This window comes from Canis lupus, chromosome X, assembly GCF_011100685.1.
Source record: "Canis lupus familiaris isolate Mischka breed German Shepherd chromosome X, alternate assembly UU_Cfam_GSD_1.0, whole genome shotgun sequence".
NCBI lineage: Eukaryota > Metazoa > Chordata > Mammalia > Carnivora > Canidae > Canis > Canis lupus.
The window spans coordinates 55043478-55071435 of record NC_049260.1 but is presented as its reverse complement, the minus strand read 5'-3'; the positions used below and the strand labels follow the sequence as shown (position 1 = coordinate 55071435).

General features: G+C 48.1%; 2 protein-coding genes and 1 long non-coding RNA gene across 8 annotated transcripts in view; 1 reads left to right on the top strand and 2 right to left on the bottom strand.

Annotated features, from left to right (window-relative positions):
- Positions 1–691: 691 nt before the first annotated feature.
- Positions 692–4383, top strand: LOC119868453. The gene is made up of 3 exons (XR_005386311.1): positions 692–1381; positions 3143–3180; positions 3337–4383. It is a non-coding gene; the product is annotated as an uncharacterized LOC119868453 (long non-coding RNA).
- GDPD2 (glycerophosphodiester phosphodiesterase domain containing 2) lies at positions 2336–12183 on the bottom strand. Of its 4 annotated transcripts, none has more exons than XM_038587629.1 (16): positions 12002–12181; positions 10261–10374; positions 9896–9999; positions 9534–9627; positions 9308–9367; positions 8954–9052; positions 8689–8782; positions 8394–8539; positions 8201–8283; positions 7954–8104; positions 5702–5923; positions 5334–5482; positions 3625–3772; positions 3387–3469; positions 3108–3136; positions 2336–3011 (listed from the first exon to the last, which is right to left on the bottom strand). In XM_038587629.1, exons 2-16 carry the CDS (start codon positions 10363–10365, stop codon positions 2959–2961), a joined length of 1620 nt encoding a protein of 539 aa, XP_038443557.1. In that variant the 5' UTR covers positions 10366–10374; positions 12002–12181; the 3' UTR covers positions 2336–2958. The 4 variants fall into 4 exon arrangements, with proteins under 4 accessions (XP_038443557.1, XP_038443556.1, XP_038443558.1 ...); XM_038587628.1 differs by having other exon boundaries at positions 2336–2763; positions 12002–12180; XM_038587630.1 differs by having other exon boundaries at positions 2343–2763; positions 5717–5923; positions 12002–12183.
- A 1867-nt stretch (positions 12184–14050) lies between these two features.
- Positions 14051–27958, bottom strand: part of KIF4A (kinesin family member 4A) — a 125218-nt gene continuing 111310 nt past the window's right edge. For 2 of the 3 annotated variants that reach the window (XM_038587623.1, XM_038587624.1), the window contains exons 25-31: positions 27630–27737; positions 26521–26598; positions 25908–26006; positions 24872–25054; positions 16777–16893; positions 15122–15244; positions 14051–14847 (exon numbers count right to left, since the gene is read on the bottom strand). In XM_038587623.1, coding sequence (XP_038443551.1) covers positions 14644–14847; positions 15122–15244; positions 16777–16893; positions 24872–25054; positions 25908–26006; positions 26521–26598; positions 27630–27737 — 912 coding nt within the window. In that variant the 3' untranslated portion in view covers positions 14051–14643. Of the gene's footprint in view, positions 14848–15121; positions 15245–16776; positions 16894–24871; positions 25055–25195; positions 25279–25907; positions 26007–26520; positions 26599–27629; positions 27738–27958 lie in introns of those variants that run through there. The other variant, XR_005386308.1, reaches the window with a different exon arrangement.

Genomic DNA, 27958 nt, shown 5'->3' with positions numbered 1-27958 from the left:
TATGGAGTTGGGAGAGATCCTGAGGTCTGCTGATCCCTGCAAGTAGGGACTGAGCCCTACAAGAGGGAAAGAAATAAAAAGAAAATCAGCAGGTGGTAAACACAGAATTCAGCAGTTTCCTAGTACTGTGTGGAGTTTGAGGCTAGCAAATTCTCAGCTCAGTGCCCCCTCTCTTAGGACCATGCTGAAGCACCTCATCCTTAAGAGGGTCTTTGGGGCTCAGAAACCCACAGCTTTTCTTTCTAGTAACTTGGTATTCTGGCCCAAGAGTAGGTCCAGACCACGCCAAGGCTGTAGCCACAATATCTGTTCTACTTAGGACTCCTGTCTTTACTCTCAGCTAGTACAACAGGAGGTTCATTGTGGCAGAACCCCAAGCCACGGCAAACTGAGGGGAGAACTGTGCCTAGGAGTCTTATCGTGGGCCTTCTCTAAAGAGTTCCAAGGTAGAGATATCAGGCTGAGGTACTGGTAGGCAGAGAGGTCCTGGTTCAGCCACTGCCTTTGTCCACTACATCTCCACAGGGCATGGTGACAGAGGGAGGCTCCTTGATCCCTGTGCTTCTAAACTGAACTGGGTCGGGGCTGTGTCTCAGCTCTATTAATAGCCCCCTAGCCCAGCCTGCTAGCCCCAAACCCGGATGCCAGGAGCTGTGAGTCAGCAGCTAAAAATAACGGAGAGCAACTGCACCCCAACCCCAATGAGCAGCTCTCTGAGGCCCTCCTCCCTCAAGTTTTTGTCAGTCCCAGTCTCCAGCCCAGGGTCTCATAGAAGTTAAGTGTGCCATAGCTGTCCAGTCCTCCTAGAAAGCCAGTAAGGATAAGCGGTGGCAGCGTCAGGGCTGAGGACTCACGGCTAGGGTCCAGGGGTAAGGGGTGAGGGTCTGGGACTAGGTCCTGACACTCTGGCCCGGAGTCTGGACTCTGAGGTTACAGGACTGCAGCTGAAAGCCTGGAAGCTGAGAAGTTGAGGCCAAGGGGGTTGGACAGTCTGGAGATTGTCAGGACTGGGTTGGAAGAGGAGGGGAGGAAGAGGCTGCAGGGCTGCGGGGCTGGACACCTGGGAGGGGACAGAAAAGTAGGGGTGCGGGGTGGAGGTACACGCTGAGAGGTAAGAGCCTGGCGGTACCGGACAGTCTGGGCACTTCCGAGCTGCGGCTGGCAGACGGTCAGATTGAGGGGCGGATCAGGAATAGGGAAAACGAAGGAAATGCATCTTGAAAGGGTAGTGTGTGAAGGAGCCCTGCCCGCGACAAGGCGGGGTGGACGCCCGAGGAGACTGGGACCAGACAGCGGCCGCGGCATTGGCTCCCGGGGCGCCTGCTTCCTCCCAGCCCCTCGCGCGCCGGTGCCCCAGCCCACCGCGCCAGCTGCAGGCCAGGTATGTCGGCTCGGACCACCGCCTGTGTACGTATGTGTATGTGTATGCATGGAGGGGGCGGGCGGCGAGAAGGGAAGGGGCGGGCCTGGGAGGAGGAGGGGGCTGGAATACAAATTCAAACTCGCTTCCGTCAATCCCGAGACCGGAAGTGGTCGGGGCATCTTGGGAATTGTAGTTCCCGGGGCTGCCTTGCCATCCAGTAGGGTCTTGTCTGGAAATGGTAGTGCTGCCCCGGGTCCCAGTCTGGTGAGAGAGGAGGAATTGAGAACCGACCCTTCTGACCTCGCCAGCGTCTTAATCCGATTTCCCTTCGCGTGGAGACACCAATCGGGGTGAACGTTGGTGTGGTAGGGAACAGAAGAGTCAGCCATTGAGCCCTCTCCGGTCCCCGGTTTTGCCTTGGCCCCTCCCTCCCCCTTCTACCAGACTCCCCATCCTAGGTCAGCTCCTCACTGGTCACTTTAACTATTCTAGCCCAGGATCTCACGAGCAACAAACATACTGGGGAACTTGTTCCTCGAAGGGAAGGAGGGCCTGAGAACCAGAGCCTGCGCGCAGCAGCTCATAGACGCGAAAATTTGTGAGAATCTTGTCGAAATCGGATTATACCCTCAGGGTGTAGAGTCAAGGACACAGGTCTCCAACTGGCACAGAAAACAGGTGGCATTCATACGTCACGGTGACGACTGACGCGGCCTCCTTCTTGCGGCGGGTGACCACAAGGTGGAGCTACAACGCAACTCTGCACAGAGTGCCTCAGTCACCCAAGCTTGTCCCCGCGGTGGCTGTTCTCTTGCTTCCCCTCTTGTAGCCCTTCATTGTCCCAGGTGGTCTTCCCACCTCCAGCCCAAGAATCTCCCCGTGATCACCCCTCAGTGTCATGTCACATAAAACCGAGATAGAAGGTGCATTCTCCACCAAACCCCACCACTGAAAAGATCAGACCACAACCAATCAGGAGTTAAATTCATTGAGGAACAGATTAACAACATACAATAACCAGCCTGTCTCGAAGAAAAGGCTGTGCGCAGCAAAAAGCCACCTATAGGCACAGAATTAAATGGCTACATGGGCTCTTTTGCCCCCAGTATCTAGGCAGGAAAGCAGTTAAATTTGCAGGGAGTCAGAAGAGATAGCGAATGGAGTGGAATTAGTGTCTCCATCATCTTCGTTCTCCAGGAAAGGCTGTTCTGTCATCTCCTTCAGTCACTGATCCAAACTGGTCCATCCCTGACACACCCTGTGCCTTCTACACAAGAACTCGTGCACACAGGTCTGAAACGTTATCTTGGCAACCTCCTTCCCACTTTCTCCATCCTAGTTTCATTTTGGGAGTAACTTCCCATGACTCACTGTCTTCCCAACGACCTCAGGTCGAAACCCTAAGGGGAGCAGATTCCACGGAAGCTTGCAGCATGCCCACCATCTGTGCAGAGGACCCTCATAGTTCAAAACCTTCTGTTGGCAAAGTTTACCCCACCCCATCCCCACTCAGCCGCTCTCCCTTCCTTGCTGTTAGTCAATCCAGACAGGCCTCAGACTGTGGTTGGTGGGGGGGGGGGGTTGGGGCTGGGCATTCACTCCATTATGAAATTGTTGATCCTGGTCAGCAGCACTGCTGTTTCTAAGCCTAGAGCAGCGGGTGGGGAGAGGGGAGGACATATAGGGAGTGACCAAAGGGAAGGCTAGAGGAGGAGACAAATGAGAGGAGGGAGAAAGTTCTTACCAGTTTTCTCTCTCTCCTTCTTACATCTCCTGTAGGGAGAAAAGCTTCCCATTATGCGTTCAACCGGCTTCAGGTATGACCTTCTGATGCCAGGTTCCCTCAAACTGCCTTTCCCAGGCTCAGGCTAATTTGGCATATAAGGAAGGGCCCGAGAACCACAAAGGAACCGAACAGACCAAACCCCAAGCTCCAGGCAGCGTATGTGAGTCTGAATCAGTCCCATTGCCAGGACCCCGGGGGACAATGAAGACCCAGAAAGCTGAGGCATGAAGCACTCACCCTTGGAGGAGGAAGGTCCACAGAAGCAACAGGGTGGAGACGCAGTTGGTGATGATCCACATCATTAGGTAGGTTTGAGGGGGCTACGGGAATAGGAAAAGGCACCTCTAGGTGGTGGCCAGAGCCCCAAAGGTAGTATGTGGGGGGAAATGCATGAGGAAGAGATGGTTGGGGTCAAGGAGAACTGGGGGTGGGGTTGGGGGAAGAAGACAAGCGGTGACAGCCCCAGAGGTCTTACAATAATCCAGACGGGGTATCGCATCTGCTGCAGCAGCTGGCAGTCATTGGTGGTGACCGAATCCACCCCTGCACACCAGAGCAGGGAAAAAAGCCAGGGCTTGTTCACTACAAATAGGTTCACCGAGACATTATCTTGGTGTAGTGCCCTGTGGAGGTGGGAAACAAGGAACATCTAGAATCACGGGGCTCGAGGCACAGGAGTCAGCCCCTGTGCATGCTCCAATGTACGATGTTGCTGCCAAGGACTGTCAGTTCTACTTTTTAAACTTTTTTTGCATTGCTGAACTTTGTCTCCCAGTGGATCCCACCTACGGACCCTAGCTTGGCTATCAGGGGCCACATGAGTGTGTTTCTCTTCTCTGTCCCATGACAGCACTTCAGGGGTCTGAGGAACAAGTGCCCATGTCCCTGAGTTGTCTTGTCTCAAGGCCCAGCAGCCCCAATTCCTTCCACCAGGGCTTGGGACCTGGCTTATTATTCCCTTTACCACCAGTCCTCTTCTGAGCTGATGTTGGTTCCATTTATCAGTGTTCCTTTCAAAGGATGGGGTCTTGCATCTGAATATGATCTCCCAGGTGGGCTTGGCCCAGCTTTGAGTACAGCAAAACTCCCCCTACCTTTTGGGCATGACGTCTGCATGCAGGCAGCCCAGGGTTGGGCTAGTTTTGGCAATGTCACATGCCACTGATGACTCATTATGCACACTATTCAATCAAAGCCCTGGTCTTTTTTGCACATGTTCCTGCTGAATGCCAGTATCTCCTCTCTTGTCTTTGTGCAATTGAGCTTCTTTTGGACTGCAAATATAGGTCTTTACATCTATTCCTGTTGTGTTTCCTCTTGGGACATTTGGTCCATCGTCTTAGGGCACTTAGGCTTTTCAGGACCTCGATTTCATCGCCAGTGTATTCATTACCAATTTATATCTTTTGGAAACATGATCAGCAGTTGAGGCTGACTAGCCAAGACTAAAGTGAGGGCCAAAGCCAATGTCATGTCTCCCTCCATGGTGACAACTTGGGAAAAGGTCCTTGAAATACTTGCGATCACTGGGCTATCATTCAATCCATGTTTCTTTTTCTATCTGGCAACAGGGACCTTATAAGAGACCCTGGCAACTGCATGTTTTGCAGTCCATCCTGTTTACTTACTGGCTGGGTCAGCTTCTGGGGCCCAGCTCACATTTGGGACTCTCTCACCTCTCTCCCCGGATCCATCCTCTCTTGCACTTACCTCTTTGGTGAAGAATGAAACCTAACATCATTCTTGTGGCTGACAAGGTCCTACCCAATTTGCCTCCTGCTGACCTCCCCAGCCTCACCTTCCCCTTGCAGCTCTTCTCATCATTAGCTCCTTGTGACCTGTCAGGTCTCAGCCCAGACATCGCCTCTTTAACTACTTCTCCTAATGTGGCCCCTTTTCTAGCCCTCACTCTAATTGCTCTATTACATCTCCCAGTTTTATTATCTTCATATCACTTATCACTATCCAATATGCATATAATTTGTTCAGTTTATTATCTCTCTCTTTCACTAGTATTCCCAAAGCCTGCAATAAATAGTGCCTGATGCATAGCAAGTGTTAAACATATTGGTAAGTATTTGTTGTATGTGTGAATAAATGAATGGCCATTGCCCTCCCTGAGGTGGCTCTCCCCTGCCATTAAGTTTAATGGGATTCCCTTGGCTCCTTTCCTCTGGCACTCACTTGATATCCAACAGTGGCAGGTCTTGGTAGGGGAGGTTGAGAAACTGAGGCCTCTCAGTTCTGTTGCTTCCTTGCTGTCCATATATCTGGCGCATTCTGGGTGCCCGTTGTTGGACGTTAGCCCGATCTTCATCCGGTAGCCAAAGGACCTGTGGTTCAGGGAAGATGGGCATGAAGCTGAGGAGAGCTTGGGGATTCCAGGGATAGGGGCAGGGGCAGAGAGGTGTGACCACAGAATGGGGTATATGAGTTGGGGTGGGGCCCTGGGGCAGGGGGCAGCCTCAAAATTATCACCATAGCCTAGGGAAGGCAGGGGGTAGGGTGGGGAGAAGGGTAAGAGGGAGTACTCGGGGTCCTGGCAATATCACCATAGCTTGGGGCACCCTTGCACTCAGCACTGTCTCCAAGGTCTGGTTCACAAATGTATCATGGTATGAGTGATTTCGCGGGGGGCGGCGCAAGTCAAACATGATGGAAAGGTTAAGGACTGCAGCTTCCTTCAGCAGCTCTTCCAATGTTGGTACTGTCTGGTTCTCAGCCTCTTTCCGATCAGAGCCTGACAGCCTCTTGGCCCCCCAGAAGGGTTGCCTCTACAAGAACAGGAAAATTATTTCAAGACCAGAAGAAGCCTTTAGAGCATTCCTCCATTCTTGCCATTTCGGCTCATTTCCCCTACTTGGTGCCCAGCTCCTGTGTACCTCTGAGCCAGCGTCTTTCTTTCTCTGAACTGTGGCCCTTTCCAGACCATCTAACACCTTACATTGTGATCCCCAACCTCCTTCCCTCCCAGTTTCCTAACTTCCTTTCTCCTACTACATTTTCTCTTTGGTCTCACAGACACCTCTGGGGTCTTAGCCCCTTGGTTTCCTCCCAGTCCATCAGCCCCTTTCTGCCACACCTACATCTGCTACCCTTGGTCCAGCTGCAGCTTGAATTACTTTTCCACAGCACCCTCAATTCCATTCCTGCCCTGCATGCTGCACTCCCCCTTCCCACCAAATCCCAGACTCCGATTCGATTCTATAATCATCTGCCTCCTCCACCGCTAGAATTAGGGGGGAAGAGCACATCATGTTGACTGTCACTACAGTCTTCTTTCACCTTCAGCGCCACTTTATCATCCCTTTACTAAAAAAAAAAAAAAAGGCTCTATGCCCAACATGGGGCTTGAACTCATGATCTCGAGTTGAGGGTCACATGCTCTACCGACTGAACCAGCCAGGTGCCCCACTTAATCATCCTCTTACTTGCTCTTCTTTTGCTCCTTTTTCCATTCCTAGTGGCTCTTCCAAACCTCTGTCACTCTCCTCTCCTACCCCTCTTAATCAACAAATGACCTTACCTCCTAATCACTGACATGGAGAAAGCAAACTATCTAACACCTTAATTTATTTAATCATCTCAATGATCCTACAAGGTAAGTACTATTATAATTATGCCTATTTTACAGATGAGGAAAATGAAGCACAGAGAGACTCTGTTGCCCAGGCTCCCACAGCTAGTAGGTGGTGAAGCCAGGAGTCAAACCCAGACATCCCTTGGTCTTAATCGCCCTGACATGTCACCGTACATAGAGTTCAATGAAAAACCAATCAAGCTGCAAAAGAAATATGAAGTGATCCTATCTGTGCAAAATGAAAAATGCACATGGGCATGTACATCTCTGTGTATGTATATATGTATATATACATACGTATCCAACTGCTAGCAATGGATATCTCAGAGGAGTTGGATTATGGGGGACTTTTCTATGTTCAGGTTATTTCCTTAATGTTTAATTTTTTTAATAAGAAACACATATTACTTTTAGGATCAGGAAGAGAGGAACTGAAAAAATAAAGTACCCTGATGAATATTTCTGTTACCTACAGGATTGAAGCCTGCACTTTGGGGGCCTGGCATTCAAAGCCCCCTGAGATCAAGCCTCTGCTCCTCTTGCCAGTCTCACCTCCTACCACTCCCACGAATTTTATCTCCCAGTTGCACGGAGCCACTGTTTTTTATTTTTCCCCTGGAAACACTTCTTTGTACCTTTGGGGCTTGACATACGCCCCTTTCTGACTAGAATTATCAGTCCTTGCTTTGCCCATCTTAAAAACCATTGTTACTGCATGTGCTACTCAGGCATTCTCTCCCGTGAAATCACTCCTGATCCTCTCCCACATCCACCTTGCCAAACATTGGCTTTACTCTCTCTCCTCTCTGTTTAAGAGTTTATTTAATCATTTGAGAGAGAGGGAGGGAGGGGAAGAGAGAGAGAGAGAGAGAGAGAGAACGAGTGAGAGAGGGAGAGAGAGAAGCAGACTCTCCACTGAGCTGAGAGCCTGACCTGCTCCATCCCAGGGCCCCGAGGTCATTACCTGAGCCCAAGGCAGACCCTTAACTGACTGGGCCACCCAGGCACTCCCCTCTCCTCTCTATTTGGTAAAGATACTGTAATCACTCTAGTTTTCCTATTCTGATAGCCTGTTGGCTCAGCTCTGTCCTTGGAGGGAGAGACTTGTGGACAGAGCCTGGATACCTATTGCTCAGCACAGGGCTCAGAAAATACTTATCAATGAATGAACTCTCCCCCATGCACTCCTACAGGTGGTTGCCTCTTCTATGAGGCTGTCTTCACCTCTAGGAACCAGGTCCCAGCATTGAGCTTCTTCAGTTCAGCACAGGAGAAGTCACTGCTGTGAGAGGAGGTTCGGGCTGGGAACACAGAAGCCACATCTGTGGTCCGGCTCAGGTGCTCATCATGCATGAGGAAGGGGATCCCGTCAGAGCTGAGGGCACAAGGGGTGTCAGGGGGCTGAGCTCTGTGACTGGTCATCACTTCCTGAGCTCCTCTACTGTGTCCCTCTGCCCCCAGCTTCTCTCACCTGACCATCACATCAGTCTCAAACACAGCAGCTCCGCATTCGGCAGTTTTCCGCAGGGACATCAGGGTGTTCTCGGGGGCCAGCTGGGCAAGGGAATTGGTGGGGAGGTAGCAGAGAAGGGTTGGAGCCTGGGAACCCAGAGCCTGGAGGAACAGACCCTCCCCACCCTACCGGCATTCTACCCCACACTCACCATGGGGGCCCCTCGGTGTCCCACCAGACCAGGCTTGGGGGGTAAGTCTCTGGGTTCCATGATACAGGGTGAAGAGATGCATAGTGGGGCGAGGTAGACGGCCAGGGAAACTCCAAAAAATAGGAACAGTAGCAGAATCTTGGGACCTGTGGGGGTGTGGGGGACAGGCTATGGAGAAAGGGCAATGGGTGAGCTCTGGGGGGGCAGAAAGCAGAGTGCAGGTGCAGTAAGACAGGTAGCAGGAGGCAGAAGCATTGACGGCCAGTGAGGGGATGTTGGGGAGCGGAGCTGGCACCTCTTCGATGGATGCGGTAGAAGGTATCAGCCACAGGCCAGGCCAGGAGGGTGATGCCAGCAACTGCTCCAATATGAAGGAATGGGGCTGTGGCCTGTGGATGAGACCTGGTGAGGAGGGCTCTTCTCTCTAGTGGTCCTTGCCTCCCCCTCCTGGGACCTGAGTTCAGAGCTCCTTGAAGTCTTGGGGACTGGGGGGCAAGATGTGTCCAGGAGTTGGACACAGGTCAAGGCTCCCACCTAGGCATTGGAGATCAGTCACTCACCTGCAGTGACACACGTAAGCTACGCCATTCCTGCTGCCATTGGACGTCCAGTCCCACAAGGCCAGCGGCCACAAGAAGCATAATGAGCAGCAGCAGCATCTGGGGGACCGGGGATGAATGGGGCCTTCTTTGTCAACCCTGGGCTCATGGCTCCCTGGGCTGCCTCCACCCCCTATATGCAAACAGGACCATTTCTTTCCCCTGACTCATCCACGTTCCTTCTTTTACTCAACAACCTGGGCTTCAGGTCCTGAGCTTGAGTGCATGGGTAGAATACTGGGGTGCTCAGCCAGTAGCTGGCCAAGTGCTGGGCCCAGTGACCCCTCTTTCCACTCACTCCCATCCCCACTCTACCTTGTGGACACTGTGCAGATGCAGAGGCTGGCCACAGAGCCGCAGGAGCAGGGCCAGGAGCTGGAGGCAGAGGGTGGTGGGAGTAATGAGGCGCCAAGAGGGGTCACTGAGACCCCAGACTGCCCTCTTACCCCTCCCCTCCCCTCGGTGGCCGGGGGGTGGGGGTGTGAAGCTGACGGGAAGGGAGGACTGAGGTGGGGGTTATGTGGGCCACTTCCTGACCCACCAATAGCAGTGATGCATATGTGACAAGTAGAGAGATGACCAGCAGAAATGCCAGGGACCAGTCCATCCAGTGTCCCCAGTGGTGGAACAGGAATCTGTGGGAAGGGAGAGGAAGGTGTCTGAGTGGGGGGAGGGCTGTTAACAGTGGCCTGAAGGGAGTTGGGGTGGGTCTAGAAGGATGACTAGAAGGGAATGAGGGGCCAGGGGCTCCAAGGGCCGGGGAGACCTCATGGAAGAGTTTTCTAAGGAGGTTTTGGGTAGCAGGACAGCTAGGCAGGGCTGGGGATGACTGAGCACCCAGGGGTCCCAAGGTGGGGCACAGTGGAACGTGTATGCTGAGGAAGGAGGGGGTCCGTGACACACTCATTGAAGTTGTGCAGGTCATTGAGAAGGATGAGCCCGATGTACAGCCAGCCCAGGGAGAGGAGAAAGGTGAGGAAGAGCAGGCCAAACCAGATACAGTCGCACTGCAAAGGGGCAGGAGAGAAGCTCACAGCGGATCCCCACTTCCAGCTCAGAGTCCCCAACGGATGGCAGCTCAGTGGGGCTTCCTGCCAGGCGTTGGGCTGCTCTGCTCTGCTCTACTCTACAGGCAGAGAGAGATTTTCTTCCTGGGGAGAGAAAGCCCCTTCCCCCCAGCTGCCTCTGAGCACACTTGGCCTCCTTATCCCCTCCAGGCAGCTTCTGCCTTGGACTTCCAGTGCCCTCCCCCCCCATCCCTACTCCACCTTGCTGGTTTGCATCCTCTCTTTGGGGCATTTCCTCCAGTGGCAGCTATACAGGCAGTGGAGGCAGCGGGCCCAGACGGAGCAGCAGCCGGGGGACTCGGCCATGGTGAGGGCCTGGGAGAAGGGACACTCAGCCATCAGGGACTCTGGCAGGAGGTGGATCCCATCCTCCCTCCCAGGGCATCTGAGGAGCTCAGAGGTGCAGCAGAGACCTGGGCCATTGCTCAGCAACAGAGGTCATGGGGCTGGCCAAAGTGCCAGATTGGTCAAGGATGTGAGCAATGGGGGATAATCTCTTTCCCTTTAATCTGGATACCTGAAAAGTCAGTGGGACAGCCAGGAGATTCAGTCTCTGCAGGCAGGATGCATACCCACCCTCTCCAACTCCTCCCCATTTAACAGCATCCATCCAGCTCTGGGGATAGAGTGCTTGCCCAGGGTGGGGACTTAGGAGGAACTGCCCAGGGTGGGGCAAATTCAGTTTAGCAAGTTGAGACAGATCTGGCCAAGCTTCAGGCAGCCCCATGGTGGGAAGCCTTCCACCCCAGGAACCAAGAGTCACCTAAAGCAGAGGTTCTGGTTCTGACCTGGGGCTAAGGAAGGCCCAGCTAGTTGGCCAGTTGATATGGATACAGAGATTGCACACACCACAAAGTCCTGGCTAAAAGATTCTCTAGGTCTCTACCTCCTAGGAGCTAGGAGGTACTGCCAGTAAGAGAAAGACTGGAGGGACACAGGTTGCCTGTGTCACTCCCAGCCTTCTGAAGGAACCCTTTTCCTGCCCGCACACACCTGGAAAATCCAAGCCCTTTCACCCCACAGTCATGTCCCTTCCTGCCCAGTCATCCTGCCCAGTCACCCCCCTCCACCCCGCCACCCCAGCCAGGAACCCAGTCTCTGTAGGGGCCCCACCCTCTGAGATCGCTTGGGTGAAAGTACAACAAATACTGGTCAAAGGTGTATGTGTGTGTGTGTGTGTGTGTGTGTTTGTGGTTGTGTTGTGGCCTGGGATTGTTAGACCTCGCAATTTTGGGTCATGCGGGGACCTAGGTGGCTTACTGATCCCCAAACTAAGCTGGGTGTGTGACTGGGTGCACGATTCGTGTCAGCATTTGTATGTGTGTGTGCACTAGTGACTGTCAGTTCAAATGGGTTTCTAGAGGACTTTGAGTGTGTAGAGGAGCCCCTGGATCCACCCAAAGTGTGTGTGGTCTGAGGGACGTGACCCCTTGTCATCTGGGCCCCATAAAGGCTGTGGAGACTTAGAGGGTACATGGTGGCTGGGCCCCTGAAATGAGGGAGGGTGTGGCTGCCCCGAAACTGCCCTCCTTACCCCATGCTTGCCTTGGGAAAGGAGAATTAGGGTAAGGAGCAGAGGGGTGAGGGGTCTGTAGCTGGAGGGAGGGAAACCCCCCTGAGACCCTTCCAGGGAAAAAGCATCCTAAAGGGATGCTTCTTCCCATCCCGGGACTAGCTTCTAGTAGCCTGCTCTGGGCTCCATCCACACTTACTGCCTCCCTTCAGGTCTTGTCTCTGTATCCCAGACACTGCCTTCCAGAGTCCTCCCTCCCTCCCAGGAGCTGTCTGTAAGATGGGGTCAGGATCTGAGAAGTCTGAAAACCCCAATCAGGGGAGCTGAGCAGGGGTGCTGCTCAATCCCTGGGCCCGCTCCCCGCCGGTTGGAGCCGGTCTCCGCCCCACCATTCCCGCCTGTCACCCCAGCCTTCCCCAGCCCTCACACCTTGTCTCAGCGGCAGCTCTGCTCTGCTCAGCTCTCTGCTCTGCACTGCACTGCTTCCCAGCTCCTCTTCAAGTTGTCTGCCTCCTCCCTCTTCTAGTCCTTGGCTCAGCCCCACTGGTCAAACAGGTGGCACTGTTGCCACCTACAGGAGGCTGTGTGGGTTCTGTCCGAAGGACTTCAGCTGCTCTACGGCCAGTGCCCAGCCTGTGGGAGTGGGGGGTAGGGTGGGCGGGGGTGGGGGTGGGGGCGGGGGGGGGGAATAAGGGAGGAAGGGGGAGGGACAGCAGATCTGCTTCTTTACTCGCTGCGCTGCCGGTCAGGGGCTTGGCGTGAGGAATTCCTTTGTGTGGCCCTCCCCATCTCTCTTGTCCCTCCTCCTGTTCCCCTCTCAGTCACTGCCGGGGCTTTGTCCAGGCTCAGGGAGGCGAGGGCTGAGGGCACCAGCTGAGGGCACCAGCAGGCGGGAAGCTGGGGGGAGGTGACCACACAATTCTGCGACTTGGCAGTGAGGAGAAGGGGCCCAGCCAACCCCCTGGGAAGAAGGGGAGTGTGTGTGTGCTCGCCTGTGTGTGTGTGTGTGTGTGTGTGTGTGTGTGTGTGTGTGAGAGAGAGAGAGAGAGAGAGTGTGTGTCTAGCATTTCCCTCAAGCTTCCTGGGAGGGTGGCCTTGATTTATCAGCCTCCTTTCACTCCTGGGATCCTACTTCCACTTCTGTAAGGTGCATCTAGAAGATAGAGGGTTGCAAGCTACTTCTTGAACTCTGGGCAGCAGGTCGCCCTGTTTCTGGACCAGGGGTCACCACAGGCCTCATGAATCCTAGGTGACACTAGAAGCCCCCCGTTACCCCCATCACCCCAGACAGGAGATGTTCATTTAGGATGCAGGCAGACTTGTGTCATTCCTGCTGTCTTGTCCTCAAGGTATCTAAAGTCTCTTTCCAGGAATCATTTGAAGAGTATAGTGTTAGGGTCACAAGCCTTTGGAACGTGAACACGTGCAAAAGATGCTGTTACTATACATATCATCAGCAGAAGGCTGGCAAGCATGCTGTAGCCAGCTTAAAGTACAGAGCTCTCTCTGGGTGGGATGAGGGCTAGGGGGGTGCTGGCTTGACTAACCTTCCCTCTTTACCCTTTGACTGATGCAGTGGCTCAAAGCCTGGGAGGCTTACACAGCATTGGTGGGAAAAAATATCTTATTTGGGGATAAACTTGCTTACCCCTCCCCCGACACGTACTGGATTTGGAACAGTGAGAAGGAAGACTGGGTCTCTTATGCCAAGAGCTGGCTCCCCTCCCTCAGCCTTCCCATTGTATCCAGGGGCTCTAGTTGGCAAAGGCAAGAGGCTCCCTTGCTCCCTTGTCATTAAAATGCAAAGAGAAGTAGGGCTGCTTGCTGGCAGGAGGCCAGAGAGGGCGGCCTGGTCACCTAGTCCTCCTGTAGGCCTCATTTTAGACAGGTTATCCTTCAGTTTCCTTCACTTGGGGTCTGGTGGATTCTAGAGGAGTTCTGGATTTCATGTGTCCAGTTCTGGGGGGTGCTTTGGGAGCTTTTAGTGAGGTGGTGGTAGTAGGGGGGGGATACTGGGATTCAGAACGCATTGATAGTTAGCCCAGGGCTTGCAAGCTCCTCAAAAGGCCGCAAGACCAGTCAGCAGTCTATTTGGCATGCCGGGGTTGGCCTCGTTTTAGCTTTAAGCAGAGATGGAGAACCCTGATGCATAGTAAGGAGTAAACAACACCCCCCTCTCCCCTTTCAAAGGAGACAGCAGGCAGCCAGGACTGTGCTGTCCTGGGACTGGGCAGCAGTGTGGTCCCACACCCATACTATGCCAAGAAATGAGGCTGCAGGGCATTCAGAACAGCTACCACTGCCACTCTAGAGTCACACAAAAAACTTTGGTGTAAGGTAGACCTGGGTTCAAGCCCTAGTTGCTACAAGGTAGTGAGGCTTGGGTTCTTGCACTGATTCTCCTTGATAGCATTTCCAGGGGCTAAGGAACCCAGGAATATCTCTTCTTCTAGCACAGAGGATCTTTCCAAACAGTAGTTAGACTAAGATTTATTTATTTACTTAATATTAACATTTTAAAAGACTTCATTTACCTCAGCAACATGGAAGACAATTGAGGGCACTATTAAAACACTTAAAATCTGGAGATGGTCAGAGCAGGAAATATCCCAGTATCACCACCATTCCTGATGTGGGATGAAAGATTGGTGCCAGGCCACCAGCCTTGGCTAACTTCTGCCATTAAGCTGAGACAACCTAGAGATAAGACAGCCTCAGCCTCATCCCCAGTGGGGAGGAGGTGGGCAGCCTTACCTGCTCACAACTAAGAAAGAGCTAGATTTTACTGAGGACTGGTTCTTGATGAGTCATCAAGAAGGTCAGTTGGTTCTTTCTTCAGCAGGTGGCTTAGCAACTTTCTGGAGAAGAGATAGCAATAGTCTGTGGCTTGGAGGCTGGAAAGTAGGGGCCAACATGCAACAAAGATTTCCTCCCTTTTGGTAACATGTTGTCCCTTTTTTTCAATAGCAAGAACCCTGAAATCCAGAGGAGTCATTAAAAACAAACTCCTTCTGGCTGCAACCTGAAAGCATCTCCCAAGCCAGACTGGGGCAGAGATAACAAGTCCAACTTCAATAGGCTTCTTCTTCAATAGGGGAGCAGCCCGAGAAGAAGCTGGTATTGCTGGCTAGAGCTCGTTTCTTTTTCTTCCCTGGAGCTTTATTTTCTTGGGACTCTGTTGCTACATGTTTCAATTCTAGGAGGCCAAAGGAGGAGGCAGCTGGAGTTGTCTTCTTTAACAGCACCTGCTCCACATCACACATCTCTTTCAGGATCTAGGAAAGACAGAGACAGGTATGAAGAGATCTTGGATAGGGGCAGAGGCTCTACCCAGCCTTGCCGCTACAAATACTCAGCATGCTATAGTAGGAGGTGTCCCCAAGATCGCTCTCTTAAAAGAAAAAAAAAAGGACTCTGGCCTATGCCCAATTCCCACTTCCCAGCAAGCTGATTATACCTCTACTCCTTTTTCTCCCACTGCACTTTGTCATAGCTAATGCAGAGAAAGATGCTAATACAGTTGGAAGCACCTGCCTTTGGCCTACCTACCTTGCTGTTAGGAGTAGCACAGACAGGGTTAAAGAAGCTCAATCCTGGGGTAACCTCTGTGGGATCCTCTAGTTTGAAAGAGCCTTCGGAATCCTGGGTCCTCTCAACAGTGCTCAAGCTATCCTGAGAATCAGACAGTTGGATTAGAAATTCAGCTACCAGGGTTACAAAATCAGTCTGCTCCCCTTTAACCAGTCAGCCTAAGCAAATCTTAAGGGGACCCTGCTTGGGGTTTCTTGCCATTACAAATGCTCAAAGGCAGCCTCTGAAGGCAAAGGACTAGGTAGGAGAGTGGCACAGAGCACATCACAAAGCAATGTTCAAAACAAGGCCACACCTTGGTCATTTCTTTGGTTCAGCTTCCATCCTCCAGAATCCAGAATAACCATTTTAGCATATCTACAGGGTGTTGACTGTATTAGTTTTTCTTTCCGAGAAGGGAACTTGGGCCAATAGTGAAAAGTTACTTAGGTAACCAGGCAACTCTGGTAGAGCCTGGATTAGAATTATAGCCTGTTGTCATGGAAACAGAACTGGATTGAGAGTCAGGAAGCCCGAGGTCTAATCTTAGCTGTCATGACCAGCTGTGTAATATTAAATGAGTCACTTAAGCTTATCTCTGGGTCTCACTTTCCTTCCCTGTATAATGGGAGCACTGGACTAGATAAGTGGTTTTACAACTGATGTCCTAAGAGGAAGCCCAGTATGGAAATAAGTAAAGAGAGAGCTGCTTGGATCAACATGGGGTCAAACTAAGCCAGGCCATGGTCCTCCATTCAAGAAGCACTTCCATGGAGCCTCCAGAGGACCTCAGAACCCAAATTGGAAGGACCATGGGAACAGAAAATCATTAAGTTCCTGACTACTTCTACGATTCTTAGCCTGACCCCCAGCTTGCCAAGCTGGTCCTCTAATGACTACCTGCCTTAGAAGTCATTTTAATAGAAGCTCCAGGGCAGGGCTGTTCACATGCTGATGTTCAAGAAACTTCTGATGAAGGGGCATTATACCAAGCTTGCCAGAGCTGTTGCTGTTGTGTATCACAGAGAGCTGTAGGAATAAGATTTTGCCACGGGGCACACGTAGGAGTAAGGAAGTCTTTGTTGCCCTGAGTTTGCTATTCCTGGGAGCAATATAAGGAGGACAGCTACAGTGAACTTGGCCCAAAACAGTGACTATTTGAAAGACCAAGTTCTTGTGGGTCTTTTCCTAGAGCCATGGAATAGCTAGTTCCCATGGAGAGGGTCTAAGCAACGAAAGTCTCAAGATGTCAGAAGGATTAAGTTCCTTCCTGGAAGCTGCCTCATGGCCCTCAGAACTCCAGCTAAGCCTCTGGACTAGTTTGGTCCTGTGGGTCTCTGTGCCTGTAGTTGCCTTTTCTGCTCCTTGTCCCTGCCTCAGAAACTGCACCAAAACTTTACAGCCAAGGCTGGGCATGAGGAGCTGTGTATCTAGAAATCTCCTGGGAAGGGCTGTGATTTCTGAAGGGGATGTGTTGCTGGGCTCACAGAGAGGAAGAAGGACTGAGAAGTGAAATGTCCTTGGTTGCAGTGGGCAGAAGGGCAGGAAAAACTGCAGAAAACTCCAGGCTTTAGGGTGGTGGGAACTGGTGCGAGACCAGAAGGGCTGGTGAGGGGCAATGGAGTCGACCCTACCTTGTCTTGCTGCCGGTTCCTACACTTTGTGGAGTCACAGCTGCAGTCCATGCCACAGTCTGATTTTTGTCTCCTGCACCCACACTGCTTGTTCCCACACCAGCCCTTGCAGGAGCACTGTAAAAACAGGTTTGGAGACAGATGCATTACTGAAAGGGGTAGAAGACTAATGTAAAGTGCTTTTCCTTCATTTGCCAGCTTTTTAAGAAAAAAATCGAAAGCCCCATCAACTTTGCCACCCTTCTTTCTCCTCAGCGCCCTCTTCTACAGTGAAACAAAGATCACCAAAACCACGAGATGTTGCCTAAGAACAAGTCATGCTAGACAAATCCTTTCATGTTTGGATTATATATTTGAAAGACAGATTGGAGGGATACCATCATAAAGCAGGGTCACTGGCAAAGACTCACATGATAGTTTTATGGTCAAAGTGAAGAACTGCAAATTGGATGGTGCGGGGAAGGGCTGAGTATAGTGACTCGGTATCTTAAGATCTACCGAGTGGTACTTTCACCCAACTCACATTTCTACAGTTTGCTCAGTGTCAGTCTGGGCTTTATCTTCAGCAGTTTAATCGTTCAACATTTTAACAGATCATCAATGGCATGAAATAAAATCATTTACATTTGTATGGCACTTTATAGTTTTCAGAGTCCTTTTCTATACATAAGTACAAAAATCTCATGTATCTCCTAACCAGCCTACAAGCCAGGCATGTTTATTGGCTGTAACTATGGCCCAAAACTGGAAGGATGATTAAATAAGTAAGATAATACAATCACAATTCAAAAATATTTTGACAGGCTGGAATTATGTGCTACAAGTTGAAAGAAAAGTTCTGACAGGGATAAACAAAGGTCTGGCATCTGGGTCCTCTCCACATCAACTGTATAAATACGGGGGGGGGGCAGCAATCTGGCTTAAAAGTAGTGTAAAAATGGCCTAAGGTGGGCAAGCCTGGGTGGCTCAGCAGTTTAGTGCCACCTTCAGCCCAGGGCGTGATCCTGGAGACCCGGGATTGAGTCCCACGTTGGGCTCCCTGCTTGGAGCCTGCTTCTCCCTCTCCCTGTGTCTCTGCCTCTCTCTCTGTGTCTCTCATGAATAAATAAATAAAATCTTTAAAATAAATGGCCTAAGGATGTGAGGTGTCAGCAAGCTCCATGAGTCAATAGTGTGAAATGGCTGTCAAAAAGCAAATCAGTCAGTCAGAAATTTGGAGTTTGGAAAGCATGGAGAACAACTGCTTCACTCGATTCTGGGTCAGTCAGACCCCACTGGAAATAATGAGCCCTATTTCAGGGCATCAGTTTTTTTTCCCCCAGGTATGTAAAAGCATAAACGACAACAACAAAAATCCACTCATGTTCTCACTCTTCCCTTAGTAACTAAAATGCAGATAGAATGGAAGCCTCCTATCTACCCTTTCCTGATCCCATTCACCTCCCTCTCTCTCAGGGACAAAGTCTCTTGAATTAGCTGTTTATTATTCCATGCAGGTCTTCTTCCCACGTATGAGTTTCCTTAAAAACTCTAAGGAGGGATCCCTGGGTGGCGCAGCGGTTTGGCGCCTGCCTTTGGCCCAGGGCGCGATCCTGGTAGACCCGGGATCGAATCCCACATCGGGCTCCCGGTGCATGGAGCCTGCTTCTCCCTCTGCCTGTGTCTCTGCGCCTCTCTCTCTCTCTCTGTGACTATCATAAATAAATAAAAATTAAAAAAATTTTTTAAAAACTCTAAGGAATGATCCTCCATGTCTTGAAACTTTATATAAGTGGTATCTTATTATATATTGCCATGTGTTGCTCAATCCATTCATTTTCATTCTATGAACACGATTTAGTCATACAACAACAAGGCTGCAGTAGTAACAGCGGCTTTAGTGTGTGAGTGCTTCCCATGTACTTACTGAACCCACGTAATCACTGAGCACGCTTCCTTGTGCATATACTTGGGAGTTCAGTGTGTGTATGTGCTTAATAAAGAGGACAGTAGACAAGAAAACAGGCAGGTGACCAGTGCTATAGGAAGTGATGTTATAAGAGAAATGGCAGAAGAAGGGGGGGGTAAGTTTGGCTTGGAACAAACATAGGTGGCAGGGCTCACGGAATAATGGATTAGAGTCAGAAGAGACCTCAGCAACTGTCCAGAGCCTGATTTGATGTATGGGAGCTCCTTTTTAATGTCCCTGGTCTAATTATCTGAAGCTCTATTTATTCTGAGAGGACAGTTCCTATATAACTTGTGACCACAGGACTCAGTTCTGCCATCTGCAATGATAAGGAAGGAATCAGTTTAACCACACTCTCGCAGCATTCTTGCTCAAACCCTGAGCATAATTTCCACTCCCCAGTCCGCCTCTGCCCAGATCCTCTCAAAGCTAAGTATACCTAGCTTCCTCAATGAACCACCACATGACATGGTTTCCAAGAATCCTCACCACCTTGGCCATACACCAATTTGTCCAAGTTCATCCTCAATTGTGACATCCAGAAAAAAACATAACTTTCTAGTTTTGGTGGCCATTGTGAGGTATATTGACACAGAACTACTCCCTTGCTATGGACCCAACAGTCTTGTTTATGAGGCCTAAAAACCACAGTAGCTTTTTTTCCTGTCATATCTTTGTGAATCCATACTGAGCTTATAGTTAAATATAAGCCCTTAAGTCTCTCTCACAGAAAAACCATCACCATCGTTCTGTTAGTTGTGAAGCGAAAAGAAACCATTATAATATCCTTTTTCCTGATTTTGAGATTAATACAGATCACTTTATAAAATTGGAAAATCGAAACCATGATTTTTAATATTTAATAGCTGTATATAGTGTTTGATCATGTGAAAACGTCAATTTATTTAACCAGTCCCCTAATGTTAGATATTAAGATTGTGTTTTTTTCTTTTTTTAAAGATTTATTTATTTATTCATGAAAGACAGAGAGAGGCAGGGACACAGACAGAGGCATAAGCAGGCTTCCTGCAGGAAGCCGGACACAGGACCAGACCCTGGTATCACGCCCTGAGCCAAAGGCAGACACTCAACCACTGAGCCACCCAGGCATCCCATTGAGATTGTTTTCAAAGAAATTGTTTCCTATTACCAATCATGTTACCATAGGTATCCTGTTACATAAACACAATCTATATCTTCCCATCATCGACAAGGCTCTCTACGATCTGGCCCCTAACTACCCTTCTGGCCTGCCCTTGACTGCTCTCTCCCACTTTTCAATACTCTCCAGCTACCCTGTTTTTTTCAGTCATTCCTTGGTAAACCAAATTCATTCCTGTCTGAGGTCTTTGCATTTGCTGCTCCCTTTTCCTGAAATGTTTTCCCTCTGGTTCTTTCCCTGACTTGCTCCTTCACTTTGCTGAGATCTCTGCTTAAGTATCTCCTTCTTGGAGAGGCCTCTTCCAAACACTCTTTTAAAGAACTATTTTCCTATCCCAGAATTCTTTATGACTTCATTATATCTTCTCTGTTTATCTCTTATCACCATTTAAAATTATTTTGTTTTTCTGGCCATTGTGTGTTTCTCTCCACCAAGAATGTCTTTAGTTTCATAAGGCCAAGGATCTTACCTGTCTTGTTTGTTATATACTCAGCACCTAGAAACAGTGCTTGATATATAGCTAGGTGCTCACAAAAGTTTTGTTGAATGAATGCATCCTGTTTTGTACCAGTGACTATTTCCTTAGTATAAATTCTTATGTGTATAATTACTGAGCCAAAGGACAGGGACATTTTTAGGATTTTTGATACATATCTTTTTTAAAAAAGATTTTTCTTTTTAAGCAATCTCTACATCCAACATGGGGCTTAAATTTACAACCCTAAGATCAAGGGACACATGCTCTACCCATACTCTACAGACTGAGCTAGCCAGGCACTGGAGATTTTTGATACATATTTTCAAGTTGCCTTCCAGGAGTATACCAATGTACATACCTAATAGTAATAGACAGGAATGCCCACATTAGTCACCCTTGCCAATATTGGACATGATAATAAAAAAAAAACTTGCTTCTCTGAATAACACAGGACAAAAGACAGAGTTCTATGACATGTCCTAGAGAGACTTCACCAAGATGACATTGATCCATTGCCACAGCCTGGGTATGGTCCTCTGACATTTGCAAATTCATCTAAATGCCTCCAAAACATTCTATTATCCTGTCAATGTGTCTAGTTTATCTAAAGGGATAACAGAATGAGAGTGGTATCTGAAAGGCTGTCATAAGGAAGAACAATTAGAATTTACACAGTCATCCCCCACTGGGATGATTTATAAGACAGTGCATTTTAGCTCAACAAGGAACAACCTCCTAACAGTTAGTGGGCTCCAATGGGCTTCCCTATGAGACTGTGAGCTTCTCAGTACCAAAAGTTTTCAAGCAGGCAGAGGCTAGATAAACCCCTGGTAGTGTGGTATTCTGGAACAGTCATGACACACATGACAGATGTATTCATCGCATGAATGCCATTCCACTAGCTGTAATTTCATCCTGTTCTCTTTCACACTCAGGACCCAGATCAGAACGTAAGAGAGGGATAATGACTTGTCACAGACCTGACCTCAAATATATATGTATGTAGTACATGGTGTGTGTGTGTGTGTGTGTGTGTGTGTGTGTATAACCCACCAGTATGTCCCAATACCACAGCTGAGAATCACTGTAATAAAGGGATTCTTTATATAGAGTGGGAAGTAGAGCTGAAAGACCTCTGGGGTTCCTTTAAACCAGTGGTTTTCAAACCTGGCTACACATAAGAAATCTCTGGGGAGCTTTTCAAAAAGGCCAGATCCCACTTCAGACCAATTAAGTCAGAATATCTGGAGGTGGGGTCCCAGGCTACCTGAAAAGTTCAGGTAAAGTTCCCTTGAAAAGTTCCCTTGGAGATTCTAATGTGCAGTCAGTGTTGAGAACTATTGCTTCAGAGTCTGTAATTCTTCTAGCACTGGTTTCAGTGTCACAGTGTCTCAGAATAAGATCTGGTAAAAAAATTTAACATAAAGAATACCAGACAATGGCAGGAGACTCAGGCTCTAGTCTTATATTTAAAACTTGGTATGGGGATGCCTGGGTGGCTCAGCGGTTGAGTGTCTGTCTTTGGCTCAGGGCGTGATCCCAGGATCCATGATCGAGTCCCACATCAGGCTCCTTGTGGGGAGTCTGCTTCTCTCTCTGCCTAGGTCTCTCTCTGTCTCTCATGAATAAATAAATAAAATCTTAAAAAAAATAAAACTTGGCATGACCTTGGACAAGTCACTTCATTCAAGTTCATCTCCATTCTCTCATCACTAAGGAAGAGATAAGAATTCCTGCTTCCTCTTTTCTGTCAAAGGGGACAAATGAGAGTATTTGTAAAATGCTTACAGTCCTTCAGTAACAGTATCTGCATGATATTTTATTTGTCACTGAGTGCTTTTGCACATATTCCTTCTTTTAACTACTCAGATGCCATAAAACACCATATAAAGTTAGTATTATTAACACTCCTTAATTATTTTTTTAAAGATTTTATTTATTTATTCATGAGAGATACAGAGAGAGAGGCAGACATAGGCAGAGGGAGAAACAGGCTCCATGCAGGGATTCCAGGATCACGCCCTGAGCCAAAGGCAGACGCTCAACCACTGAGCTACCCAGGCATCCCTAACACTCCTTAATTAATTAAAAAATATTTATACAGCTTTGACCGTTACTTTGATTCAGGATATTAGTGGTGGAAGGGACCTTACACAGCCATCTTTCTAGTTTAATCCTTTCATTGCATAGACAAGGAATGAGAAGCCTAGGGAGATTAAGTGACCTGTTTCAGGTCATCCAACTAGCCAGTGGCAAACTCAAGATGAGGATCCATGTCTACCTTGCTTTGAAGCTATTTCTTTTCCTATAGCACATGGCCTGTCCCTCAGCATCTCCTTAGTACATAAAGGAAGCCTGGTTGAGGAAGCCTCCTTTTTCAGCATTAGTTCTAGACGAGTCATTATTTTGGTGCCTGCGGCAGTCTCCTTTAAAGTAATAATGCCAGCCCATTTCAGCTGGGTTGGAATCGCAAATAGGATGAAGGTCTACAGCTAATGTCTCTAAGAGAAGTCTGATCAGGGAGCAGTCACAGCATCCATGTACTTCAAGGTTGCTAAAAGAGAGAAACTAGATCGTGTGCCAACTTGTCTCCCTTAATGCCCAATTATACTCTTAAGTTATTAAATCAGGGGAAAAGCCTAGAAAAGAATAATTTCTCACAGTTTTAGATACTGAATTTGTCATTAATAACCAATACTTACTTGCAATTTTTACTAGATTTCTCTATTTCCTTTTTACATGTGGAGCAACATTGCCATGATACATATGGAAAGCTTGCTTCAAGAACAAGGATATACATATTTGCTTCACATTTGGACACGTCTTCCCAGGGGTTTTTGGTCCTCTAATATTTGTTTCTGTGTGTACTTCTCAATTCTGCTTCCTATTACTTAGCTAACCCTTGTGTCTATATTCAGCTCATGCTCTCCACTTTGGTCATAGTAAAGTCCATAAACATTTGTTGATTAAGTGAATGAAAGTCAGACACGTTCTGCCCCATTTCTGTGTCTCCTGTCCCTCTATAACTAAGTCTTTGCAATATGCTGTTCGTTGTGCCAGAAATGGTCTCCCAGTTGCTTCCAAGACTGTATTTCCCTTTCCATATTATAATGCAGTAATAGTCATCTCTTCCATGGTATCTTTCTAAACTATATCCGCTTGGTTTAGCTTTATAGTCACTCTTAAAATCCTTCAGTCCATCTCTCTAAGATGAATATGCTGAGATTCTTTGGTATGCTTCTATTTCTTTGCCTTGTTTTCCCACTAGATTATAAGCTCTCTGAGGCTAGAGGATGAGCTCTTTAGCCCCACTAAGAGCATGGGATGTGCTGCATTCCTGATGATTCTTTCCAAGTGACTTAATGCCACCACGACTGGCTTAATTCCTCATTACTTGCTTCGCTCTGGTGTTGTGGCTTTTTTTTTTTTAATTGTTTTTTTTATTTATTTATGATAGTCACAGAGAGAGAAAGAGAGAGAGGCAGAGACACAGGCAGAGGGAGAAGCAGGCTCCATGCACCGGGAGCCCCATGTGGGATTCGATCCCGGGTCTCCAGGATCGCGCCCTGGGCCAAAGGCAGGCGCCAAACCGCTGCGCCACCCAGGGATCCCTGGTGTTGTGGCTTTTTAAGGCTTAGTCCCCTATGAGGTGCTCAAGCAGCTAATGAAATCACGTAACCTTCCAGTGTTATTTGTGAACTGTTAGGGTCATTTGTGAACTGTTCTCTTTAAGTGCAATGTGGTTGCAGGGCACAATTGGGGTAGTGGTGAACTATAGGGCCTAGGAAGTTAATGTTTCAACAGAAAACACCTCGGTTTGGTAATTATGTAGGACTATCATTGTGGAAGTAAATAAAGTATGCCTCAAAGTCAAATTGATCCTAACTAACTTTAACTTGGTGTGTTTGATCTTAATTACTAGCCTTTTCTGTAATTATTATTACCCCTTAGTCTAGGGAGGCAAGGAAGATAGCTTCTAGCCTGCAATTTTTACTGATATGACCATGATATGGTAGAAACAACTGGATTTGGAGTCGGAATATTTGGTTTCAAGTCCTGACTGTCCTCAGTTTTATGACCTTGAGCAATGTCATTTCCCTGTGGGTCTCCAATCCATCTATAAAATGCAAATAATAAATACCTCACTGGATTTTTTGGTGATGATAAAAAGAGATAACCTATATGACAATGGTTGACAAACTGTCAAATGCTATAAAAATATGAAGGATTATTACATGATCACTTTGGAACCAGCTTCAATGAAGTGGTATAGATACCACTAACCCGTTCAGACTTAGTAAGAACCTGAAAACATGAAGAGAGCCATCTTGTGCACTCAGGCGGCCTTCTCTGCTAGCCCCAGGCTCCATACAGAGCTGGCCCAACAAGGACTCCTCAATGCCTTTGAATGGGACCCAGGGGCTCAGGGATATGGGGCCAGCACATACCCACTGCCAGTAAAGAGCAAGGACCAGAACCCCTGACAGAGATGAGAGCTGCCTCCTACCCCTTGGATGTTCTTCTTGGACACCTTAACCAATTTTGTTGGCTTCCATTCCTCATCAGCCCCATCATCATCATCACCAGCACTGTCGTCAGGCTCATTCACAGAATGCTCTGAATAATATTTTAGATCCTCGATGTCCATGCTTTGCTCCAGGAACTTTTCTTTAAAACGGGAAGGTTTTGGCTAAGAAAAAAAAAAGGTTTGGAATAATTACTTAATAAAATTTTTAAAATACATGTAGATCATATCTTTCCAGTAGCTGTTGCCAGCTATATTCTCAAGCCGAGATTTCCGACTCCCTCAAATATACTCCCTTGGCTTTACCAATCAGAAGAGATTCTGCCGCAGCCTTTGGCCTTGCAGAGTCTTTGAAGGGATGGAAACTGAAGGCATAGAAGCTGAGCAATCTGAGGGAGGAAAGAGGGACTCATGATATGATGAGATAAGTATCTTTGGATGGACAGCTGAACACTGCCCTTTTCTCTTGCTCCTCCTCAGTTGTTACATAATACCTGTACATGGCCAAAAGTCAGCCTTCTGGGGAAGGAATGCCTATTTTCCTCAAGACTGTAGTTTTATTTGGGACTCTGAGGAAAACTGAGATGCTGGAATCTGGGTTTTTTTTTTTTAAAGATTTTTATTATTTTATTTTTTTAAAAGATTTTATTTATTCATGAGAGACACACAGAGTGAGAGGGAGAGATGCAGGCAGAGGGAGAAGCAGGCTCCATGCAGGGGTCCTGATGTGGGACTTGATCCCGGGATTCCAGAATCATGCCCTGAGCTGAAGGCAGATGCTCAACCACTGAGCCACCCAGGCATCCCTAAGATTTTTACTTTTAAGCAAGCTCTGCACCCAATGTGGGGCTCGAACTCACAGCCCTGAGATCAAGAGTTGTGTGCTCTTCTGACTGAGCTGGCCAGGCACTCCAGAATTTGGGATTTTTAACTCCCAACCTCTTTTGAAAGATGAATTTAGCACACTTCCCCTCAACCATGGCCATATGAAGGTTATTACCATCATTGAGCAGTTTACCTTAGGTGGGATATATTCAAAAGAAGAGTCTGGAGATAGAAGGGTATCCTTAGGAAGATGAGGTTTCTGTCTGCTGGCTACTTGGAGGAGGGTCAGTTTCTGTTTGGAAAAAAAATACATAGTATATATAGTGCAGGGCAGCTTCTGGGAGTGTTAATGGCTAAAACATAAAGATTCCTGGGCTAGCTGAATTTAAGACATAGTAAAGTGAGGTGGGTTAATAATAAAGTAGGTTGAAGGACACTCACCTTAGAAGATGAGCATTAGATTCAGAAAAGAACAGATTGAAAACTGTGTGTTTATGGACATTCAGGAGGGCACAGGATGTAACGAGCACTGGCTATTATGTAAGACTGATGAATCACTGACCTCTACCTCTGAAACCAGCAATATTATTACATGTGAATTAATTGCATTTAAATAAAACTAAAAAAATTTTAAAAATGCGTGTTTATACCATTTTGAAATGCACATGACCATATCATATAGAAATTTGATACAGACCTCAAAAATAGAGCCAACTTGTCATACCCAGGGCTGCTCCCAAAAGCTGACCTCAATTGCAACAGGGTCTCCCAGGGCTTATTATAAAATGGGTGGGAAGCTGCGCTACCTGCTTGATGATTTCATTCTCTTGGAGAAGCTGCTGATTTTGCTCACACACTTCTCGCATCTTCTCGAGTTCTTCATCCTATTTCCAAATAATACAGTGATAGGTGGGGTTATTTTGGGCACTACATGTGGGTTACCAAACAACTCACATAGATGAAAACATATTGCTGCTAAGATGCTGGCAGCGGATGGTTTTTTGCACAGTAGGTACTGGCACCCAGAAAAATGTCTGATTCCTACCAGTTCCTAGGTGTCCTGAGTGCCACTTCTGTTCCATCACTCCTAAGCAGTCCTGACTGTGCTCACAAGAACCATGTGCTCTGCCCTAAATGCTTTCCTTATTCCTTTCTATTCCCTAGCCTTACATACCTTATTCATTCACATCAGGATGCTGATTAAGAGACCCACACGGACAGTTAGCTTTGTTTCTTTTAAGTCTACAGATGCTTTTGTTTACCCTTCTAAACATAGACTAGGCAGTTCATTTGCTACTCTAATAAGCCTGATTAAACTTCCTGGCACTAAAGACAACTAGATTCATAATTCAGCATACGACCTTAACTAGTTTGGTTATGTCTTGGATGGGAGGTGCCAAGGAAACCCTAGAGACTGGTGGTTCAGAAAAAAAGATTCTAAGTTGGACAAAATAGTGTTCCAACACGCTGCTAAGGGGTGTGGTGTTCCCAGGCTCTGGGAGATATTCAGACCCCAGGCACTTTACAAACATGTCAGGTCTCAGCTCAGAACAACCTCAGAAAGAGAAAAAAAAAAAAAGAAAGAAAAAGCTGAATGCCCTTAGGATTCTATGGGATGACTGGACTTTCCCACCTCTTTTAGAGCTTGGGGCTGAGGCAAGGAACCAGGAGGCCTCAAAATTTGGTATGGAGTAAGCAATGTCATTTCTGTTCCCGAAAGGAGGTCACCCTATGTGTGGTTGCATTCTAAATACCCCTACATTGATCACATAGGGCCAAGAGGCCATAGAGAATACTATTATAAACCTTTTTTCAGTAGTCACTGTCTGCTACAAGTACAGTGGTGTAAATCAGATAGGATTCGCAGTCAGGCCTATGGATCCCATCTCTGGAGACTTCTGCTCCATTATCATACCTGACACTTCAGTGTGCTCAGCAGCTGTTGCTCCTTCTCATTCACTGACTCCTCTAGCTGCTTCTCTGCCATTTGGCTTTGCTGCAGCTGGCTGAGAAGGTATAGCACCTAGAGAAAGATACAAATGAGACCAAAGGAATGAGGGTAGAAAGGAATTCTGGCTTAGGCCAAGCTGTGATCCAGATGACTCCTCGGATTTAGAGGGTACTTGTTACCTTTCATTCTCGTGGCTGGAAGTAGTAAGCCCGGCCACAATGTTAACCTTGGTATGAAAGTTGAAGGCTAAGAGTCGTTGTATGTGTAAACTTTGACAAGTCATTCCTTTTTCA

Bases quoted from the DNA above. Each gene is read 5' to 3' on its own strand.
- GDPD2 (XM_038587628.1), bottom strand. From the start codon at position 10,365: ATGGCCGAGTCCCCCGGCTGCTGCTCCGTCTGGGCCCGCTGCCTCCAC. The intron at 10,000-10,260 runs GTGGAGTAGGGA...GCCCCTTTGCAG, and splicing joins AGAGGATGCAAACCAGCAAG to TGCGACTGTATCTGGTTTGG. The intron at 9,053-9,307 runs GTAGAGTGGGGA...CCGGTCCCCCAG, and splicing joins ATCTGCACAGTGTCCACAAG to ATGCTGCTGCTGCTCATTAT.